We start from the raw sequence: 24570 nt of genomic DNA on the forward strand, positions 1-24570 counted from the left end.
ATAATGCCCTAAATAATTAAACAGATACGCATTGTTCACAGGGAGAAGGACCAACATACGTAGCACCATACATCTGAAACAGGAAGGAAATTATTGGTGCAATCTTAAACACAGTTGAACCCTAATGGACTCTGATTCGATTTAGGATTGCACTGCAAGAAACCTACCCTTAGCAGGTCTACTCAGTGGGGCTTACTTCCACAAAAAATCTTCTTCAGATGGCACTATAAGGCAGCAAATATCAAAACAGAGAATCTGCATCAGGACTGGCATGGGGCTGGAGTAGCATAAGGCAAGCAAACTCCATAGCAGCTTTCCAAGTGGCATGTGATAAATTCAACATTTTAACAAAATATTAAGCACCCCGATCTTTCAACATAATAAAGCAGAGTCTTTGGCATCGCTGAACAAAAATGTTTCAAATGAATAGTGGGAAAGGCTGGCCAACAACATATACTTTAAAAATATATGCCAAATAACACTAGAAGATAAGTCACTTAAAAAAAAAAAAAAAGAGAGAGAACCCAATGAAGATCACTGTTCTGTCATGGCAGAGCAGTGCCTTTGCCAAAAGCCCCCCACCCAAAACATTGAGCAAGACACTGTAACACATCCAAGGACTGAAACAAGAGTCCAAAGATCCAAGGGAAGGGCGAACTGCAAAATCCTCATCCAGCCACAAAAAGAAAATGCAAGCTGAAACTCCATTCTTTTTCATGTGACGGCATGGAATCCCATCTGTAAAACATTTCCCCCCCAAGGCAGTCCACAAAGGGGGCATGCCATTTTGAAGTACATTTGTGCAGGCATGACCCACCCCAAAAGAGACAATCACACACGATGCAAGAGAGGCGAGGAAAGATTTTGTCGGGAGATCACTGTAAGAAGGACCACTGCCTTCCCAGAGCACTAGGGAGCTAAAGTGGTTCAAGGGCTTGAAAGGTGAACAACTTGTATAATGCATTTGCCACACATTAAAAAGGCAATTAGAGCTCCTGTCTGAGAATAAGGCTATAAAAGTCTGTGTAATATGCTTTTGTCAACTAATATTAGAGATGTCATGTCTCTTTAGTGCTCTGCAGAAACCGAAGTATAATAGACTTCATGAATATTGTGGGAACCCATTGATGTATGCGAAACTGGATCTGCATACACCTGAGGAAAGAGGAAAGGCTGCTGAAGGTGTGTCCGAAACAACAGCACGAGAATGAAACAGAAATGGAATGCCCAAGTCTGAGTCCTGAGATGCTGAAGGGCTGAGTCCAGTGGTGCCTGCGACCTGTCACGAGATCTAAGGAAATCAAGCAGCGTGTACACACTGAAGAGACTCAAAGCTTTCTAATTAGCATAGTGTCCATAGAAAGATGAGTTTTACCCTCATACACTGTGAGGATTGGTTGCAAGAACAAGCAGGAAGCAGGATTTTTGCGCTGCAAGGAGAAAAGGTCTTACATGCGGTGAGGATGGTATCCTTTACCTTACTCTAGTGCTTTTTAAAAACAAAACAAAAAAACCAATTTCCCCTTCTTTCTCTCTTCTGTTCCCTCCTTCTCTTCCCAATATTCCACAACATCCCCAGATTTCTAGTTAAAACACTTACATTCCAAACCTTCCGGATGGTCTATTAACCAGATAGCTGCCGGCTGCCGCATACAAACGTATGAGTGCTGAATCCAGCTATGCAGTGAGCTATGCATTACTATACTCCCACTTCTCTACATTTCTAAGCAATTTCAGGAACTTGGTAATGCTCACATTACTATCTGGTTGGAGGCTATAAGACATCTGCCTCTCTACACAGACCCACAACATGGTGGGTTTTTAATCAACTACTATGCAGCTAATGGTCATCTGATTCCATTCTCAGCAAAAGCTGCAACGAGTGGCTGTGCTTTTGCCAGCAATCATGTGCCACTGTGTAGATATACTGTTTGTCTACTGTGTGTGTGTATAAACTAGCATCCCTCTGCTTCACCAAATGCACATTCAGAATCTCTTAATTGTTAAATCATCTCTTAATAGTGAAATAACAAATCATTTGTTTTCAGTGAAGCTCAACATGCACATTTTTTAAGGAATGTAACAACTGCCTCTTTGGAGCAGATCAAGGTCCAGTATTCTTTGTAGAAATTTCAGCACCCATTAGGCACTAGGCTGTGTATCACCAGAAGACCATGATCCATCTTCTGCCCACGTCTTTTTAGTCCACATCTACCATAACCATAAACTAATTGTTAGAGTGGTAAACTGCCCTTGTGGAGGGTTAGCATAATGGTAATCCCTCTGTTGCTAGGACTGTCATACAGGGCTTTTTTTTGTCGAAAAAGCCCAGCAGGAACTCATTAGCATAATAGGCCACACCCAACAGCAGGAAACTCATTAGCATATTAGGCCACACCCCTGACAGCACAGCTCGTTGGCATATTAAGCCGCATTTCCATGTTACCAGAAGTGTGCTTATCCAGCCACACCCACCTTTTGCTTCTTATTCTGTTTACCTTGTTTGTTGTCAAAACCCAGGGCTTTTTTGTAGCAGGAACTCCTTTGCATGTTAGGCCACACACCCCTAATGTAGCCAATCCTAATGAATTTCTGCTGTTGGGTGTGGCCTATTATGCTAATGAGTTCCTGCTGGGCGTGGCCAACTTGGAAGCCAGCCGGAACTCCATTCCTGTGCGTTCCTGCCCAAAAATAGCCCTGCTGTCATACAAATGACCTCTGCTTAAATTGGGAAGGGCCAGGTTGAGAGACACCCAGTGATTTAGCTGCTTGTTTGTTCTTCTTTATTAAGGACAGTGTTTCATCAGTCCTGGTGGAGAAAAGTATAGCACCCTCGAAGGGTAAGTCCTCGATCTACTGCTTGGTCACTATAGGGAACGAAGTAGATCTCAACCAAGCATGACATCTAAGGACAATGGAACTTGCCATGGCTTGGCCTGCAGAATCCGTGGAGTGTCGGCCAACATTGATTTGTTGCAAAGAGTAGTGCAGCTGTAGTAGAAGCCATTAGCCTCAGAAGGCATAGGATTTTATCCATTGTTTGGAAATGATTAATGGTAAACTGCTTAACCAAGGCAGCAAGGATCTTGGCTCTATTAGATAGCAAGAATCCCTTGCCAGCTGCAGATTCAAGGACCCTCTGATAGGGGATCATTCTAGATTTCTCCCAATTTACAAGGAGGCCTAGGCACTGAGAAGTTGCTAACACAACAGAGAAATGTGCCAAGAGTTCTTCCCTGGATCGTGCCACTAAGAGCCAATCATCAAGGTAAGGGAAGATGGTACAGCTCGGAAAACATAGGTATGCCATCACAGGGATCATACACTTCATAAAGACCCTGGGAGGTATGCCATCACAGGGATCATACACTTCTTTGGCCATGACCCAAAGAGCAAGAGAGTATATTGAAAAATCTGGGAACTGCAGTGAAAACATAAGTACTTGTGGTATTGGAAATGACTGGAGATTCAAAAGTAGGCATCTTTCAAATCCATAACAGTGAACTATAAATTCAAGTTTAATAGCTGCAAAACTGAGGACAACAAAATCATGTGAAACTTCGAAACAGAAAGGAATACCTTTAAACCCCTGAGATCCAAGATAGACCTGAGCCCACCACCCTTTGTCTCTACCAGGAACACACAAGAGTAAAAACCCTCTGGAGACTGAGGGTTCAGACCCTTTCAATTACTCCCTTCTCAAGAAGGGCTTGTAATGACACCTCAATGTCTGGTAGCAAATTATTCACTGCCCTTTGGAGGGGAATACATGGGGGGAACATCATCAAACTCTAACCTATAATGATATTTAACTATTGAAAGGACCCACTCATCAGATGTGATGGCCTCCCACTCAGTACCAGACTGGGATAACCTGTCCCCAAACCAGACAGGTGTAAAGGTAGTTTCTAGTCAGAACATGTAGTTCTGAGGCTGGGAGAAGTCCCTAACCACTTGGGACTGCTTACCCTGCCTGTGTTTCTGATTGTTCTTACATTTGGCATTACCTTGCTGAGAGGCAAATGACTTGGCAGTAGCATATTGGGACCCTGAAGGTAGGGATGCTAAGGTTGGTGAAAGTATGGACGTTGTTTAAGGTGGGTAACTCTAGAGTGAGACACTTTGAGGGACTTAGATGTTTGTTTATACTTTTTAATCTTCATGAGCATCTCATCCATTTTCTCAGAGAACAAGGTGCCTTCAAAATGCAAGTCTCCACCTTAAGTATTGTTTCCACTGGAAAGGATGTTGATCTAAGCCAGATATGGTTGGAGAAAGACAGAGCTAAACATTGCCCTAGCTGAAGAGTCTACAGCATGGCGACCTGCATTGATTTGTTGCTTTGATAATTTGAGTGCCTCAGTTTGGAACAGCTTAACCAAAGGTCATTTCTCCTCCAGTAGCAGTTCCAAGTAAGGGAGGATTCTCTCCTGCAGGAAGAGCTGATACCCAGCCATAATAATCTGGTCATTGGTGATCCTGAGTTCCAAAGCAGATGAAGACTAGATCTTGCATCCCAGGACATCAAGCTTCCTTCCCTCCTTGTTGGTCAGAGTGGGGCAGCATCTCCTTGGTAACAAGAGAGGAAGGAGGTGGATGAGTAGTCAAGATAGTTGACAGAGTCCTGTTTCACCTTGTAAAAATTCTCAACTCTCTGGGACGTAACATAAAGGGAAGCTGGTTTCTGCCATATCAACAAGAAGAAGGTGATGATGCCCAGGGATTCTGCATAAAGGCATCTGCGAATCTTGTCCTTGAGTGCCATTCTGAGCATCCATTCCCTATACATACAAAGATTCTCTGTGGGGCGGGATCTCCAACGGTTTGTCAGGACTGAGGGGTGGTGTCCGGTATTTACCAAGCCAAATACCCCCAAAATACCTTATTGGTATTTTTTTGGGAATTTCCTAAGCCAAATCAGATTCTCTAATCTCTAATCAGCTACTAATATAGAGAATCTGAATAAAAGCCGATCTTATCTGGCTTTTATTTGGCTCGGCTCGGCAATACTGAATTACAGCACCTCCTGGCTCGGAGGTTAAACCATGGGGCAGAAGAAGCCTCCCATCCAGGTCTGTGTGTGGCAGGGAGAGACCTCCTGCTGCAAGCAGATCTTGGGTCCAGTTTCTCCTGGCCTACAGTGAACATGGGTGTACTTCTGGGTTTACTCATGCCGTGGCTTGCAAAATATATTTAAAGGGACAGTCCCTTCAAAATCAGCAATCCTGTTTATTTCCTGATATTGGGATTTGGGAATATCAGGAAATACCAATATTGTTCAGGTTCAATACACCCGAACTGGAGAAATACCACTTTTTTTTGTGAGTGCACATCCCTAGCCAGGACTAGGATCTGAAGGTGTATCCAAACCCAGTTCAGACTCAAGTGGTCAGTCCTCGCCCTCCTCCACATCAGAACCCAGAATGGTGGGAAATTGTGGCTAATGGATATGAGGCCACTCTGTACCGAGACTGTCAAAATCGACTAGAATCCACCCTGGAACCGGGCATGAAACCATTGCCCCACTTCGCTAAATATGATGATGACATGAGTTAAGGGTAGGAATGTGGGGGCCGGGGCACAGAAGTTGTAGGCTGGGACCACAGAATCAGAGGGTTTGGCTGTGCATCAGGCAAGTCAGGAACCGAAAGCATTCTCTTTTCTGCTTCGTTCTCCCTGTCCGAGACGTATGCAGGAGGCAATCTGGGTCCGGGAGATGGAGTTCTAGGTGGCAGTAAGACATCTAGTGGATCAGGCGTCAGATTCAAAGGTCTGGCCTGAATCTGATGTACTGATTTAGATCTGCGCTTCTCCTTAATTTTGGACTTAGATTTAGGTCATTTGGCAGGGGGTTCTGAGGAACATCTCTGTGCCTGAGAAGACCATGATCTCGAACAGATCCGTTGAGGCTTGGATCAGGACCCTGATGGAACTGACTTGGCAGAATTGGACAAGGAAGGCTTAGGCGTTTTCTCCAGTATCAAAAATGGATCCAAAGGGGGATAGGTGGTCTTAAGGGCTTTCTTCCAAAAGGCCACTTTGAGCTTGGAAGCTCTGTTCCCTCTAGCCTTAGGGGTGAACCGTTGACAAGCATTGCAATTGGACATATTGTGCCCTTCACAGAAGCAGAACAAGCAAAGATCATGCTCATCCATCTGCACAATCTTGACACCACAACAGGTGCACTTTTTAAATAAAGCCTTCTGTGCCATGACTGGGCAGGAGAGAATAAGCCACCCACCACTAGACTGATGGGGGGAGGCAAGTGATCAAGGGCCTTAAAACACACTCACGAGAACAAACAATACTAAAGGAACTAAAGCTCAAACCTTCTGCTTCAGTGGCAAAAAAGGAACTGAGGATGTGGGCGCTGGTGCTCCAGAGCACATTAGTCTTTGGGCGGGAATGACCTCTTCCAGTTCTGGCACACAGCACCCCCTGGAGGCTTTTAGCAGCATGCCTGCTAAGCACAATCCCCACATGGGACTGCAGAGAAGATTGACAATGAATAAACAGAGCACAGGTTTACTAACTGCTAGCTATTGAAACTGATTTGGAAGGGACAGTTATAATGCATCATGCTGAGATGGCCAGGAAGACTAGGGTGGACAGTCAACTGAACTGTCCTTGGCATAACTCTGCTCCTCCTTGAGGATGAATTTAATGAATTTGTTACTTGCTTTGTAGGGAGAGGGAGTTATGCAATAGGAACCCAGTGGCTAGCCACTTGCAGCTCTTTGTTGGGTGTACCATATCTTTGCTACCACAAAAGCACTCAGTCTTGTGAGTGTCCTGCCATCCCTGTAACCGCCAAGATAGTATCTGCTGGGCACACTGTCCAAAACTCTCCCCACTGCTACCCCCCCCCCATATTCACATTGCTCTCTGCCAAAATTTATGATGAAAGACTAAAACAAGTAATTAGCTAAATAGCCCAAGTCAACCAATTAACACATCACAATTAAAGTCCACCCAAGTGAAGAAATGCCCAAGGAAAGGGTAAAAAAAAAAAAAGCATGGCAGACCAACAGCCAATTAGGGCTAATATACAATAGAATTCCTTCCCAGTTCCCCTAAAGAATGCTCACCCAAAGTCAAGTATTCTCCATCTCTCAGAGATTGCACTGTTTCCCTCAAACTAATGAAGTGGCCACCATTGACTCAGGACTTTGCAATGAGAGTTCATCACAGAAGGGGGGGGGGCTTGATGTCATGCTAGCTTACCAATTACAGGCTGTGATTTTATAATTATTGGTTATAATGCATTGTAACTTATATATGTATTTTCATCTCACTAGCTGTCGTGAGAGCATTTATGTGTACTGGTTTGGCATTTTAGATATTTTTTTTTTAAAAAAAAAACAGCAAACAATGCCTCGAGAGGCTACGAAATGACACAGTGTCCTCTGGGGCATGCTCCTTGTATGCCCTGTATTCTCACTTTCCCCACAATTTGGCAGGATGCCTCTGTGTCCCTCTCCACTCCCACGCACTTGGTTGATGCTCAGGGGAGGGGCGCTTGCCAAGTCAGAAATCGTCAGGCATTCAGCGTGACCCAATGACACAAGTGCAGAACAGCCTTTTAGATATATGATACTACATACAAATCCAGCAGGTGTTTAAACTGTTATCAAAAAGTCAGGCCTGTGCACGGAGAAGAATTTGAGAAGCAAGAGTTAACCATTTTAAAGCAACAGGAGTGGTTGCAGGCTTTCTGCCATTGGTTTTGCCCCTTTGTGGCTTCCCACATCCCAGACTTAGAAAATATGAGCTGCGATACCGAAAAAGGTAAGAAGTCAGCACAGCCCCATAATGATAAATGAGTTTGCATCATCTGTCATTAAAACTTCCTGCCAACAGGGTCATTCCCTATTAAATTACCACTTGTCAATGTTTAAAATAGTGATTGATAAATGACCGTGCCAAAACTGATAACGCAACAGCTTTTCTTTTCTAATATCCCTAGTTATCACATTCTGCTACTTTAAGATACAGATACAGTAGAAGCTCTCCCACACGCACACACACTATTTTAACTGAAGCACAATTTAATCATATACAGAACTAACAGGTACTGTACAATGTTTGGTTCTGATATACGTTACAAGCCAGCTTTCCTGCTAAAATAAATTTACTGGCAATTTAGTGATAGGGGCAGATCCAAGTCTCACATTTCATCAAATGCTAGTAATCTGTTTTATCAATATAAACGGCATTTTAATGAAAAAATTCTTTTCTTCGGTATACTTCACTTTTAATGCCCCAGAGTGTAATAATTTGCTCATGCTGTAGAACAAGAATGTTTTACAAGACCTGAACTCTCAAGAGAAATTTCTCTGTAAATACAAAATGCAACTTTTATGGGAATGTGTTGTATGCAACATGACGAGTACCAAACATAACAAAGTTAAGTAGGTTGCAAAGAGAATTCAACTGCTGCATACTCTAGAGCTAGGGCAGGGCCAAAATAAAATCTCAACTGAATTACTAAGCGTTAGATTAAGGAAAAAGAAAAATAATTTTTCTATGACCCAATTAGTAAAAGAGAAAATAGATTAATTTAAGATATGCATAGGGTTGCCAAGTCAAGTTTTCTTACTGGCGGGGGAGCCTCGCCGGGCTCTGGGAGCCGTCCGCCGATGTGCGTGCGTGCGTGCGTGCCGCCAGCATGTCACCGGAAGTGACACGTGACGTCGATCACGTTGAAGGTGTGGCCCCGATTGTCGGAGGGAAAACCACACTGCGCTTCGGGGGGCAGAGTTCCCCCCAGGCCCGATTCCGCGGCGGCAGGAATCGGGCCTCCGAAGTGGGGGTTTACCTGCCCCCCGCCCCCACTTGGCAGCCCTAGATATGCATGACATCCCAGATTCAATAGCCAGCATATCCAGTTAAAAGGATCAGGTAGTAGGCAATGTGAATGACTCTGAGATCATGGAGAGCTGCTGCCAGTCAGAGTAGACAATACTTGCCTTTATAAACCACTGGCCTATGGGCTGTTTAATACATTTATGTAATATCTGAGTTTCCCCGCAAGTAGCCAACATTCAGGAGGAAGCAGAGGATCTCAAGTCCTTCTCTCACCTATTTTAACTCTCTCCAAGATCTGCAGGGTGGGGATTTGCTCTACATTACATCTCCTGGACTTCCCATAATCAACATTATAAGGGGAACTCCTTTTAACCTGCAGCACAAGAAGCAGTATTCCCACTGAAACCACCTGTTAGTACGTGTGGCTAACAACACTCACCATTTGCCTTTTTCAACCAGTCTGCGTTTCAGCATTCCTGATTGTGCCTGCATTTATTTCAGGGAAATACCTAGGCTGAGGAAATGCAGTTCTTCACTGATGAAGCAGATACATATGTACAGTAAACATGCATGTGTTTGAAGACATGCTAAAGCCACTGTACGAAGGAGGATTGTGGTAGTTGGGTGGAATAGAGCAGGAGGTGGAACAACAGTGGTGGCATGGGAGGGGTTAAATAAGTAAACAAGGACTGGTTCTGAATCAGCATGATGTTGTGCTTGCCCTCACGGCCCCATTTTACAATCTGAATCCAATGCCTTTTGGTAGGGCTCATCCTGTAACGGAACTCTCATGTCACAATATGCTGGGTCAAGTGGCCCAACAAGCATATGAGCTACGCCGTATGATTTGCCCTCTTTGCTGATACTTTTGCAACCATTTTGCTCTGTTGCTTTAGTTGAGAGTTCTCCTATTCGTCCCCATGAACTATGTAGGATCAGGCTGGATCTCCTATCATAATTACATAGAAGGTGAACTCCTTTTTTCTGTTGTTCTCCCTTCCTTATGATCTTTCTGGTATTCTACAATTCCAGAAAGAAACACATTTTAAGATAACTGACTTTCCACATTTCAGAATTTAAAGCAAGCCCTGTATATAACACCAACAAGTTGCTTTAATGAAAGGAGCTCTCATTATCTTTCACTATAACCCTAGTTCTTCCATCTGTTCCTTTTTATTCTGGGCTGTCATTTTTCTAACATGGATTTTAAGTGCTTTAGGACATAGGTTTAACTTTAAAAGAAACTTCTTAAAACATAGTAACATATTAATATTTATCCAGTACTTTGTCTAGAAGTTATATAAGAGGCCCAGAAGATTCTGACAGTGTAGTGGGGCAGGGAGGGCAACTGGAGGAAACTGGCCACTGTCACAACATGCAGCATGTGGCTCTTAGACCCTCAAGGAGGAACTGGTTCTGCCACCTCAGCTGGGATCCTCTATGTAGTCCAAGGAATGGAGACCGGGTCCAATGCTAGCACAAACAGCAGAAGCTGCACTATCCCTACTACTTCTTTCTTGATAATACACAATAAGAGAGGATGGTTTTCTTCCATTAATTCACTGTGCGCTGCCACTTAGCAGTCAGAGCCTCTTTCTCCTGCTGCAACGTAGGAAGGTCTATGCAGCAGCATCCTCTTCTTTTATTCGGGGCAGCACAACATGCTACCCTTCCCCCAATATGCTTTGCAATGGGCTTCAGGAAATGGACAGACCTGTGTAAATCGGAGGTTCATTTTTGTGGGGTGCTTTGTTAACCGTCTATTAAGGATGAGGCAGCAGTGGCAGATCACAGGAAAGTGCAAATTCCTTTGGAGGAATGCAGTCCTCAGCGACTCAAAAAGCTTGCTTTCGCTATCAATGGCCTGGTCTGGCATCGCTACATCCTTGGTCTTAGGCTAAAGCTAGGAGATAATATGCGCTGCCATTCAACACATGTGCTTGCCCCTGTGCTAGCGCCTGTTCAAGTCTTCCAGTGGAAGATACTCAATTTAAGCAAATATGATAATCTGAAATAAAACTAAAGGCAAATGAGATAATTCACTCCCCTAGCAAAATTAAACAGAAGACCACTGAATCCCAACAATCCCCTTTTACCTGTGAGGACCAGTCTTCTGCTCTTCCTGTTACAGGTCATTCCTACTGGATCCAGCTTTTCTGGTGTACAGATCTTGCTATTTTCACCTAACTACCCATGTTAATACCAATAGTCAAAGGGTGTATTTTCAGGTACAATAGCATATTTCAAAGCTTCTACCAAAAATAGCAAATTAAACAATAGTTCTTATGCTACAACATCACTATACAGGATAACAAATTCCTATCATCCTATTACTTCTTAATTCTGTATAGCACAGTAGGTTATGCAGGTTGTCCCATCAAGCATAAAGCTTGTCCCAGAGTAAACAGGCTAGCCTAGTCATCAAGACTGTTCAGTGGAGGGACTTCCGGTCATGGCTGCGCGCTTGGCGACCGACTCTCGGGCAAGCTCCCGGAGCCAGATCACCCACACGCTGCCTGGGGGGGTCCCGCGTATGCGGAGATCCTAAGGAGCCTTGGATACAGGGCTCCGAACCAGGGGGCGCGCCTGGGAGACTGGGAGAAGCCTCTTACCGGCACGAAAGCCGGGAATTGAGGCTCCCCGTCCAAGTCTCCCCTGCCCCAAACGGCCCCAGCTGCGTCATGCCCCGTGAAGGGGATTAGCAAAGCCGCCGGAATATCGGAGTGATGAAGCAATAAGGTCAAAGCTGGAAGAAAAGCATATGCGACTAACTGTGAGTTGGTGATCAACACAAAAGTTGTGGCTCAAGCGAGTTCCGTCCCCCAGGAAACCGAAAGGGAGGAGGGAGGATTCCCCCTCACAGTAAAAAAGAGACTTTTTAAAAGCGGAGAGAGGGGGCGGGGCGAAGAATTGCTTAAGCGATTTGCCTTTTGGAGGAGAGCCGAGCGTAGGCTAGAAGGAGCCATCCTTCTAGTATAAACAAAGTTTGAAAATGGCGATGCAAAAAGAAAGAGACAAAAAGGCTTCGGAGAGGCTAACAAAGAAGACAGGAGGAGCTTCCTGTGCGAGTCCCTCCTCTGCCAGGACTGCTGTCAATCAACAAGAAGGTGAACTTGCGCGCCATCTGCTGGAGGAACTGCAGAAAATAAATCAGAAGCTTGACAACATGGAGGGTGATTTCAGTATTCAGCAGAAAAAAATGATGGAGACTGCTGACAAGGTAGATGAAATTGCAAAGAAGTGTCTGGCGTCAACAGAAGAAATTCAGAGTGTAAAGAAGAAAGTTGTTAAAGTGGAAAAACAACAGATGAAGCAGGAAAATAAATTATTAATGTTTCAAATGGAAAAATCAAACTTGATTCTATGATTTCAAGGATTGAAAGAAGAGGAACAGGAAGACCTCAGAGATATTTTGGCAACAGCATTGGCACCACGGATCGGCAGCGAAGCGGGAAAAATAAAAGAAGAGATGGATCTGGCTTATAGAGCCTATTCCAACTATACAAAGAAGAATAAGCTGCCGGCAGAAGTGGTAGTGAAATTTACCAAGCAAAATCTCCGGGATCAAATTTTAAAATCAGTTTCAGCAACACCCTTGAAAATTTCAGAACAACCAATTCGAGTCTTGAAAGACATTCCATTTGAAATTAGAATGAAAAGAAAAGAATATAAAGGATTGACTTTGTTCTTACAAAAACGTCAAATTAGTTACAGGTGGTTAACGCCAGAAGGACTGGTCTGTAAATTTAAAGATAAAAGAGAAAGGATTGATTCCATCTTGAAGGCACAAGAATTTTTGAGAAAGCACGCCAATACAGAAGAAGAGGCAGAACTCGCAGAGTGGATCTCGGGAAGAAGCGAAGATGACAGCAGCTCGGAAGGAGAGGTGAAAGAAGGTCCAAAGTACAACTTAAGAGAGAAAAAAGGGAAAACATCTTAAATTTTGAGGACTTATCTGGACAGTGTCATAGAAGGATTTTTAACCCCAAAAGGACTTTACTAACATACTAATTGCCCGATTTGAAAGGAAAAAGAAGAAACAGATGATTATCCAACTACAGAAGAAGACGCAAACTGTGATTTGAACTTTGCCTTTAATACTAACAGATTAACATACCTGTATTAACATCACTCACACTTTTCTTTGTCCCTCTATATACCCTTCCCTTTTTTCTGAACTCTAAAGCGAAACTTCTCTCCTTTTTAGGAGAGGGAAATAAAAAATTTTAAATAAAAAAAAAGACTGTTCAGTGGAGGGACACAGAGACAGCTCTTTCCTCCCTACACAGGCGGAGCCACAATGGGCAACTTGCCTTCACCTGTGTAAACTCACTTCCTCTTCAGACATTACATCTCTGTACCAGGAGAAGGCACATACCAGGAGAAGGCACATCATTTGCCCAATATATACGTCTGTCATTTTTGTTGGGAGGGGGGGCAACCAATCTTTTTTTTAGCCAGATCTCTGATTTTCTACATGTACCCCTTTCCAGACAGAATGGCAGCTCCATGTCTCAGGATCATATGTACTACCCCTCTCCCAGTATGCATGATAACAGTGCCAGAAATCTAACACTTGAAAAGCACTAATGACTTTCATTGTGGGGACCATCACAATGCATCTCTGTACAGAGTAGACCCAGAGATACCCTTAAATTGGCCTAGAGGGTTCTCTCCGCTGTCATCACTGTCATAAACATTGTGCGGGGGGTGGGGGGTGCAAATGAGCTTGAGCATAACAATGCTGAAGTAATTTAGAATTAATTTCACATGCTTCTCTACTTCAGTACCTGAAAACAAATATAAATGCTGAAGAAAATACAACTTTGGTACTAAGACAGATCTTCAGTTATACCCAAAGTGAATTACATGCTTAAAACCTCATTTGAATGCTATAAAAATCCCAATTCACAGCATCTCTACTGCAAAATAAACATTATTACTGCATTTCACAGCATTTTCCAGTTTTAGCGTTCTTCTATCTGGATTTGCACAGCTTCACTGTAAGGGCATGAGTGCACCTTTTTTCTTTTAAAAAAAGAAGCTACAACTAACCATAATTTATTTTCCAAAGTGAAATGGTATGTGCTGCCCCTATTATGACTGATTCTAGGGTCAAATGGGATGCATTAATGTATTTCTCCTCTGTTATACAGTCATAATATTAACAAAAACTGAAGACTCTCTTTACAAATCATGGTCATATTCTAAATGGTTACTGCTTTTGTTTTTTAGCTTGTCTCTTCCACGTGTACAAATGAAAATCGTATTACGGGAAATAACTAAAAGGAGGTCAAAGCAAGGAGAAAAAAAAATCACCTTGGTTATTTTACTGTTCATAGCCCCCCTCCCCAATCTCTGCAAAATTATGCATTTTAAAAGACTGCAGGCATTCAAATGACTGTCAGTCATGCAAATAATCACTTACTTACACTGTATGAGTTTGGTTTGGATAAAGCAAATTACCATTTGAAAATAACTTGAAAAACACTCTGGGCTAAGAGCTTGCTTTATGAATCTAAGTTTGGCCATGATATTTCTTAACCTTTTTCTCCTCCATTTCCATTAAGCTAGATTTCACTGGAGTAATACAGACTAAATTAATAAACTGTATTCAATTGCCACAGGTGCATTCAACATTTATTTAACACATGATCTTGTTCGAGAGGAAAAATAGCAGCAACAATCTGAAAAAAGCTGGTTGAAATTGCACAATGATTCAGCATTTGTTGTTACCTTGGTAAGCTTGGTTCCTTGGCCTCTTGTGGTGATGTTTATCTATCTATTTGTATTTAAAGACAGCAACACCAAGATTCTAAACACAAGCTATTTAAATTCAAAATGTGCCACATTTTTAAGTGTGCACACTGTACAAAAAAAGTTTCCTTTTCAAGTAAATAAACTTAAGAACAGCTAACCTGTGTTTTTGCAGCACAATGTTTTCTTTTAAAGGTTTAAAGGACTACGGTTTGTTTTTTTAAATCACATTTAGCTGATGAAAAGCTGCTGAATTTGTGTTGTGTACTGCTATGTGCACTGCCTAAGGTAATTTTTCTGCAAACATATAGCCAGAATGACCAAGCCTAGGTGCTCAAATTAGGTCATTAGCTTCAAAACTGCAAACTATAAAGCCAAATAAAGTGACCTTACTTCCAAATGCCCAACATGCTAACCCCCAAGTTGCACACCAGGACATGTGGAAACATAACTGAACTTAGAGCAGCTCTGTGCTCTTGTGCAGCATCTAGGCCTTTCCTCTCCATATATTATAACACCCAAAATTTGGTTGTACAAGACTTTGTGCAAGTGTAAACTCAAATGATAATAAAGTAAGTTCAATTTAGCACAAGTCCAACCCAACATCTCCTTTTGATAGTTGCTTCTGGCATTGTGTCCTTTTGATCAGCCCCAGTTGAGGAGGATAATTTTGCCACGTATCTGCAATTGAAACATCCCCAATTTAGAGAAGTAGCAAAATTAGCCATCTCAGAGGTGATTGCAATTACAGTTCTGTGCATGGTTCTGGGTGATACTCCCTCCTATACATGTAGAATTGTACATCCTTTGAAACACTAGGCAGGAATCATGTCTTCAGAATATATATACCCAAGATGAAATAATAAAAACGTCCATGGTTACATGGATGCAGGATATAGGTTACACAATAAACTCAGATGAGTGGCACTTGCTTTGGGAAAAATTAACATTTCTAAAGGTAGTGACATACAAAGAAAATGTATATAAAATGCACCATAGATGGTACTGGTTGCCAGACAGAGTAGCTAAATGTCAGAAGAATCTTTCCAATAGTTGCTGGAAATGTAATTCGAATGTAGGCACCTTCTACCATATGTGGTGGAGATGCCAAAAAATACAAAGCTACTGGAGGATGGTGCAAACTATAATTAAGGAAATTCTTAGTGTAAATATAGTACTTAATCCAGAGATATATCTACTAAATATAATAGCAGGTGATTATGTCTCGCACCGGGAGGTATATATTCTGTTGCATGTCTTAACTATTGCTAGAATTATGTTAGCAAAATACTGGAAGTCGGATAGAATACCCACTCAGAGAGAAATAGCGTTTAAATTGTTGGAAGTCGTGGAAATGGACATGCTCAATTGCATGGGATTGAAGAGAAGGTCGTAACTAACAAATGGTCTAGAGTAAAAAAATGGGTAGAAAATATTGCATAGTGGACTCAGTTACAGAGATTTGATGTTACAATGTGTGTGAACTCAATGTTTAAAAACTCAATAAACATAATTGAAAAGGGGAAAAAAGAATATATTATGACTACTGGCAAAAGTGGTATTGTTTACATGTAGCTCTAGTTAATTAACTTGATATTATTTGGCTCCTGAATGGATCAGTTGTGAACTGGAAAATTTATCAGTAACATAATACCTTAACCAACTTTCCCATGTACATATCTAGAACAGATCAATGAAAATTTACAAGTAACAATCACCAGATTAAGATGAACAGGAACAACATATGACACAAAGATGAAAAGAAAATTAAAAGCTACATACCTGCTCACATCAGGAAACTTCACTGGAAAATACAGGACTTGGCATTTTGGTCTGATTAATTTTTCCAGACACTTGGGTCTACGGTCAGGCATCAGCTTCATGAATTTTCCAATAGATGTTAGAAATGACTCCATATTATAAGCAGAGTTGAACACCACAATGTCAGCAACCAAACTAATTTGAAAAAGAAATTAAGAAATGTGAGCTATATTGACTAAGATGACTTCCAGAACCATAGCATTACACTGGCTTTCACAGTGGTAGAGCATCTGCTTGGCATGCAGAAGGTCCCAGGTTCAATCCCTGGTATCTCCAGTGAAAAGATCTGGCAGTAGGTGATATGAAAGGTCTGAGACCTTGGCGAACCGATGCCAGTCTGAGTAGAGTAGATAATACTGACTTTGATGGACCAAGGGTCAGATTCAGTATAAGGCAGTTTCATGTATTCATATACAGACATCAGAAATAGTTGAACAGATCAATTTAAATTCTAAATTAATTAAGGCATATTCAAACATTCCCGAAAGGACCACATTTGACTTTAGGTACACCCTTAAGAATAGTAGTGGTTGACCAAATGCTAAAAAATTCATACACATCAATATATTTACTTCTGAACAATGACTCCATAATGCAGATTGAAAAAAAATCATATAATGGGGCCAAATATTAATGTGGGGTATTTTTCAACAAACCTGTGGGAAATTCCTAAGTTTGCAGGAAAATCCTAGGATGGCAAAATAGTTAATGGGGTTTACCCTGCAATACTTGGAGGGGGGGATATTAGATCTTGCAAAATGAGATCTATTTAAGAATGCTAAAAAATTCATACACATACTTGGAGGGGGGAAAATTAGATCTTGCAAAATGAGATCTATTTAACAAGATCTCAACTACCTTTTCATAGGTTGCCTAGCAATCCAACAAACACTGCTGCAGGTGACTACAGATGCCACTGGGAGAAAGGGAACTAGAAGGGGGGACATGAGCAGCAACTATGGCAAATGGAGGAGGAAGAGGCAGCAGTGGCTACAGCTGGCAAGCAAGGGAAATAGCGTGGTGGCACAGGCAGTGAATGAGGGGGAGAAAGGAGGTCGCATCAGATGGGAAGAAAGAAAAGAAAGGAGCAGGAGGAGGTGAATCATCCACCACCCATTGTTTTGGGTAGCAAGGAGGGCAGGGTTGGAACAGACAGCATGTCCTGTATGCTAGTGTCTTGCCACCACCACGAACTTGCTGACTGTGGTGGTGAGGACCAAGGGAAAAGCATATCCTAACCCCAGCCCCCTTCAGTAGGCTGAAAGCTGCAAGAAGAGATCTGGAGGGCAAAGCTTTCAAAGCAGACTTTCTGCTTCAACCCTGCTTCCACTCCACCCCTGGGCCCAGCTGATCAGGAATATGGGCAGCAGGACAGTTTGGGAAGCAGCTACAAGAGGGAGGCTACAACAGATGGTGGCAATTGGACTGTGGAGGGGATAAAGTGAAAGCTAGGCTGGGAAAATAAAGGGGTCTGACTACTATATTCATCTTTGGAGGCCCTGGTTTAGGTGCTCCTGCTATTTGAGGCTAGATGAGTGGCAACCCAAGAAGGTGCCTTCTTGGTTGTGACACCAAAAGTTACGGAATTCCCTCTCCGGGGTGATTCATCTGTCCTGTTCTGTCATTGTCCTCCACCAGCTGGTGAAGACTTTTCTGCTTTGTCTAGCATTCCCTCATTGATTCTCACTGACCACCTTTCCTGTTCATGAGTCCATGTGTTTGTAAGGCTGTTTTAATGTATTCTTATTGTATGCGTTCTTGGAAACCCTTACTTGGATGGAAAGGTGGCTTTAAAAGTAGGTAGGTAGGTAGGTATGTAGGTAGGAAGGACGTTTCCACCCCCTCCATGAGTCTCACTGGTCCCCAGTTTCTATCATAATACCTTCCTGACACATTTTTTTTTTAAGTAAAAACTGATAAACAATGAAAATGTTTAGGTTTATCTTTGAATCGCTGGCATGACCTGAATTGTGCCAGCACATATATAATACTGAAAGCAAAGTTTAAAAATGTTGTGTGGAAGAATCAAGCTACGGCACATATGGACAATATTGGCTCTGCGGTGGCTCAAGTGGTTAAGACGCTGAACTGCAGGCTGTGGAAGGTCAGTAGTTCAGCCGTTCGAGACCCGAGTGTGCCGCATGACGGAGTGAGCTCCCGTCTCTAGTTCCAGCTCCTGCCAACCTAGCAGTTTGAAAGCAAGAAATTGCAAGTAGATAAATAGGTACCACTTTGGAGGGAAGGTAACAGCGTTCCGTGCGCCTCGGTGTTTAGTCATGCCGGCCACATGACCACGGAAACATCTTCGGACAGCGCTGGCTCTTCGGCTTTGAAACGGAGATGAGCACCACAACCCTAGAGTCGGACTCGACTGGCTTTCGAGCAAGGGAACCTTTACCTTAACCTTATTATGTTTGATTTGACTAGGAATTAACGTTACATGTTATATCTGAAATTGTTTTTCCATAAAAAATAAAATTTAATTTTAAAAAACATTATGTGGCAAGCTGGGTTTTTCACTGCACCTTTTACAGGAATCAGGGGATAAGAGATACATGGAAGACACGGGCTCATGAAGTCAGAAGGGTATTTATTTATTTAGGATATTTCCATGCTGTGTCTTCAGAGTGCTGCCTGAGGAAGCTTACAAGTAAAACAACGTAACAATATAAAAACAAGCCACCATGAAAAAGCCACTGGACATAAACAGCATAAAGACTATCGAATAAAAGAAGCAGTACATTGAAAGGCTGATAAGATATAACTCCTATTTAAAAGCCTGATTAATATATGTTTTGGGCTGGTGCCTAAAAGTAAGCAAAGTAGATACCAGGCAAGCCTAGGCTTGCCAAGTCCCCCCGGGGGGCGGGGAAACCCCCGCCCGAGAGGCCCATTACCCACCGCCAGAGGATCGGGACCCGGGGGAACCCCACCCCCAAAGCACGCAACGTGCCCGGCGTCAGCACGTCACCCGGAAGTGACGCAGTCGCGTCGGGGGGCATTGGGGGCGGGGCTCAGTCATCCGCGGGGAAAATCTATGAACTCTCAGAGCAGCGCTGGACTCCCCCGCTATACCTACGGTAAGGACTTGGCAACCCTAGGCAAGCCTCAAGTGGGAAAGCACTCCAGAGGGGTGCTGCCATGACAGAAATTGTCCTGTCTCTAATTGCTACCCACCTCACCTCTGAAGGCAGGGGCACAGAAAGCAGAGCTTAACAGGTATTATTTTGAGGCCTGTACAGCACAGTCAGGTTGTACCTATTGGCCTTGGTCTTTTCTCTGACTTCAACGTGTTGGTCATATATATAGGCTCAGCATATGCATTCTAACCCTGAAAAAGTCCAGCTCATGCATCTAGCACTGAGATATGCAGGCCCTCACCCTGCAGAAGTCAGGATCAGCACACAGAAGTTAAGGATGGGGCCAGCAGATCTGCCGATCCCAGTCTCCCCTCAAAACATACCCAGTTTGATTGTCTGCCCAGAGCTAAAGTCATTCAGCCTGGCAATTCTCATAAGGAAACTGACACTGCCCACAAAAACAGCAGGAGTCAGCAGCAACAGCAAGAACACATTTGAAGAGAATGCTAATGCTTTTCAGCTAGACAACTGAAGTGGAACCTTTCCCCAAAATCTCACATTCTTCCAAACATGTTATTTTTTAACAGCATGTTTTCTTTCAACTAAAACAACCAGTGAGCTAACCCATTTCTTTGGTGTCTGAACTAATAGGTGGGGACAAAAGGAATGAATTAGGGGGGAAGGGGAGGCCTACAAAGTTTGCATGTTTGTTTCTGTCACACAGTTAACGACAGAAATATATGTTCACTCTGCTTGCTTGGTTTGCTTTACAATATCTTCCGTGATCTTGAGACACTATAGTGTATGATTGCCAAAAGTCAGTCAACAGAAAGGTAAAAATAAACACATGCTACTTAGTATCTCAAAGGAAAACACAGAATATGGAGTCTTGCTGCTGAAATCACCCACAATAGCTTACTAACTGAATGTCATCAACAAAAGAAGGAATGAAAGACTTGAGATTCCTAAACCTTTTAAAGGGGAAGTTGCCTACATATATGCAGACTTTAGCACATAATATAAAATGAAGGAAGGTCTTCCCTTATATATATATTCACATAGGAAAGAACAACAACAACAAAAAGATATATTTGGAGCTTTCTCCTACTTCTTTTTAACAAATTCCTTTTTATTAACACCAAGGGGCTGGGGAAACAGTGTTGAATTTACCTATAACTGTTTGTTCAAGTTGTCTTCTGTGCAGGCCAGCAACCAGAGGATTCCTTTCCAGCTTTTCCATCCCTTTCTATAGAAAGCTGAAGGGGAACCCCTCCCCCTGGAGCTAGAGGAGCATTTTCCCACCTAAACGGTCATGTGCTCCTGGGAGGGGCTCACTTCCCTCCCTCAGTTCTCCAGCCGCTGAGAGCATCCCAACCTCTTAAGAGAGCTCACAGCAGGGAAGGAAGAAGGGAAGGTGTGTCTGCATAGAAGACAACTCAATGAAAAACAGTTACAGTTACATGCAACACTTTTTTCATCTTTAGTCTTCTGTGCAGTCCCACACCGGGACACTAAAAAGCTACTTACTCGGAGGTGGGTATGATGCTCTCACTGGAAGAAAAAAGGCAGGACAGCTTTGCCAACTGAAGCCTCCCTTCTGCTGTTGACATTGACCACACAGTGCTTCAAGAAGGTGTCTGAAGACACCAAGTCGCAGTTCTACAGATGTCTGTCAGTGGGGTGCTATGTGAAAATGAAGCCGATGAAGCCTGTGCCCTGACTGAATGGGCGTGAACTGTCAGCAGACACACCTGTTTGGCCTGGTCATAACATCATCTAAGAGCTCTCGTGATCCACCTAGAAATGGTTTGGGAGGAAGCAGCCCTGCCTTTGAAGGGCCCAAATAACACATAAATAAAGGCACAGATTTTCTGAAAGGTTTTGTCCGATGTAAATAATACAATAAAGCCCTTCAGATGTCTAACTTGTGCAATGCCTTTTCTGCTTCAGAAGTTGGGAAAGGGAAGAAAACAGGTACAACGATGGCCTGCGGCAGGTGGAACAGGGACATGACCTTAGGCAAAACCCTCAAACTCAGTCTTAGTACCACTCTTTCAGCATGGAACTTGATAAATAGGGGGTCTGCCCTGAGGGCAGGCAACTCCCCAACCACCAGAAAAAGGGCTTTCACTGACAAGCCACCAGGGAGGAGGTAGCCATAGGCTCAAGAGGATCTGATATCAACTGTGTTAAAACGAAGGACAAGGAACATTGGTGAACTATAGGCACTGAGGGTGGGAAAATATTAGAGAGCCCTTTGAGGAACAAATGAGAAGACCTGCAGGAAAACAGGGTCTGACCTTCCACCAGAGTGTGTAAAGATTAAATGGCTCCTAAGTGAACCTTGATGGAGGACAACCAAAGGAAGACGGCAAGAATTGGCAGGGACCCCTTTAGAAACTGCCCATATGGGGGGGGAAACCTTCCATTTGCTAGTGTATGATGCCCTAGTAGAGGGTTTTCTGGAGTTAAGGAGAACCTCAGTAACTTGTTTCGGAAACTTCCATTTGGAGGGTTCAGTAGCCAGGCTGTCAGGCACAAGTTGTGCCCTTTGTAATGAATAGTGGGGCCACGGAGTAACAAGTTGAGGGCTGGAGAGAAATGCAAGAGTCTCCCCCAGGAGGGCAGCATGAAAGTCTGGAACCACATCTGCCTTGGCCAAAGAGGGGCCACCAGTATGCACCATGTACAGTCTGCTAAGATCTTGGCCAGCACCCTGGGGATTAATGGGAACAAAGGGAAGGCACAGAATAGGGGCCCTTGCCGTCTGATTTGAAATACATCCCCTATAGACCAAGGGTCACTCCCGGCCTTGGAGCAAAATTTTCTGGCCTTGGCATTGCTCCTTGTAGCAAACAAGTCCACTGCTGGAGTTCCCCAATGAGCAAAAATTGGCAAAAGATTATCCAATTCAATGGACCACTCATGATCTGAGCTGCTCATTCTGCTGAGTGCATCATGTTCTCGGACCCCGCAATGTGGATGGCATGCAGCTAAGCCTCAAGGATGACAGCCATCTTCCAAATAGTCATCACTTCTTGGCAAAATGAGAGGGAGACTGGCATAACACATAGTTGTTATCTGTCTGGATCTGGAGAACTTGGCCCCTGACAAATACTGAAAAGGAGTTAAGGACATGATGAATAGCACACAACTCTATCAGGTTAATATGTAAAAAAAATTCAAATGGAAGCCTTCTGCCTTATACCCAGAGAGGAGCACAATGTGCTTCCCACCACTCTAGCAAAGCATCAGTGGTGATACTTACTTGGGGCTGTTGTAGCCCAAAGGGGATCCCAGGGGATAAATGATCCTCTATCAGCCACCACAATGATCATACTACATAATGTGGTAAGGAGAACTTCAGTCTCTGAAAGTGTCTGGTGGGATTAAGCCTTCTAACAAACCATTTTGGAGAGACCTCATCTTAAGGCATGCATGTGGGATGGTAGCTACTGTAGAGGCCCATAAGGCCTAGTAACTTTTGCAAAAAGAGGGCTGACTGGTAGCATCTTCTGGACACATGATACACCATAGCTCTTATATGATCTGCTCTAGCCTCAGGAAGAAAAGCCCCTCTCACTGAGGAGTCCAGGAGAGAACCAGTAAAAGGTGCCTGTTGGGCAGGAGTCAATTTGGACTTTTCAAAGTTGACCATCAGGCCCAATTTCTGCAAAGTCTCAAGAATCAATGCTTTAAGAGACAATCCCTAGAGGGGGAGCAGTAATCAGCCAATCATTGAGATAGGGGTAGATAGAACAGCCCTGAGATCTAAGATATGCTACTACTACAGCCATACACTTCATAAAGACTTCATAAAGCTGCAACATGCGGGGCTGAAGCAAGCCCAAAAGGAAGTACTGTATATTGGTATACCATGCCCAAGAACTTAAATCACAGAAACTTGTAGCAACCTGATATATGGCCACATAAAAGTAAGTGTCCTTCAGATCTAGTACAACAAACCAAGCGTTAATTGCAAAACAGGCAACACAGCAGAAAACATTAATTTTTGTAGACTTTTTAACTATCACAAAAAGGTTAAGACCCCTTATACCTGGGATAGACTAGAGACCCCCATCCTTCTTCAGGACCAGGAAGTATCTGGATAGAATCCCCTGGAGGTTTTGGACGGGATTAGACATGAGGACCTTCAGCTTAGAGTTGAGCTCAGGCATTGTGTTGTCTAAGGCAGAAGAGGGGGGTTCCAAAGGGGGAAGCTCAACAAACTCTAAATGGTAACTGAAACAAACAATGGCCAGAACTCACACATCAGATGTCAGTTGTTGCCAACCTATCAAGGAAATTGGGTTGTGCATTCAACAGTCAGTCCTCTAGTCAGAAGGGGGCCTTTTGACCCAGGGAGGTATCCTTGGAGGGCTGTTGTGATTGTTGCTGCCCCAGGGATCTGGATCTATGGTGGGGTCTTTGCCTGGCCTGCTGCTGAGGCTACTGGAAAACTCTTTATTGAGGATACTGTGTATGGTGGTGACGATTGGTAACAGCTGTATGGATGGTATTAAGGCTTCATGGAGGCCCTTTGGTGGAACTGTGAATTTGATGCAGAGATACTGAATGAATGGCCTGTCTGCTTGTTCTTCTTGATCTGTGAAAGGACATCATCCATTTTGGCAGAAAAAAGGGTAGTACCTTCAAAGGGAAAGTCTTTGATTTTCTGACATGTTTCAACAGGAGAGCAATGGAATAAAGCCATGAATGTCTGCGAAGCACTACAGCTGATGCCATGGCCCCTGGCAGAAGAATCTGCTGCATGACTCTGTTGTTTCGACAAGTGTAAGGCTTCTTCCTGAAGTTTGGCAAGTGATTTCTTGTCGTCGGGTAGGAGGTCAATATAAGAGAACATCCTTTCCCACAAAAAGAATTAGTAGCCACCCATTATAGCAGCGTAGTTATGAATTTGAAGGCTGAGAGCCAATGAAGAATATGCCGTTCTGCTGACAGCATCGATTTTGCAACCCTCTCTGTCTGCAGGGGAAGAACGGACACCTGGTCAGTGATGGGTCTGTATTTCCTCTGCAACAAGGGATGATGGAGCTGGATGTGTGAATGGGTAAGGGCAACCTTCCTGTTGCACCCTATAAAT

The 24570-nt window shown here is 43.3% G+C and overlaps 1 protein-coding gene across 3 annotated transcripts in view; it reads right to left on the reverse strand.

The window, feature by feature from the left end:
* GTDC1 (glycosyltransferase like domain containing 1) overlaps positions 1-24570 on the reverse strand; it is a 318983-nt gene that overhangs the window by 139617 nt on the left and 154796 nt on the right. For all 3 annotated transcript variants that reach the window (XM_015424489.1, XM_015424490.1, XM_015424488.1), the window contains one exon: positions 16348-16521. In XM_015424489.1, the coding sequence (XP_015279975.1) occupies positions 16348-16521 (174 nt within the window). The remainder of the gene's footprint in view (positions 1-16347; positions 16522-24570) is intronic.

The sequence above is a fragment of the Gekko japonicus genome, unplaced genomic scaffold, assembly GCF_001447785.1.
Source record: "Gekko japonicus isolate JY-2015 unplaced genomic scaffold, Gekko_japonicus_V1.1 scaffold124, whole genome shotgun sequence".
NCBI classification, from domain to species: Eukaryota; Metazoa; Chordata; class Lepidosauria; order Squamata; family Gekkonidae; genus Gekko; species Gekko japonicus.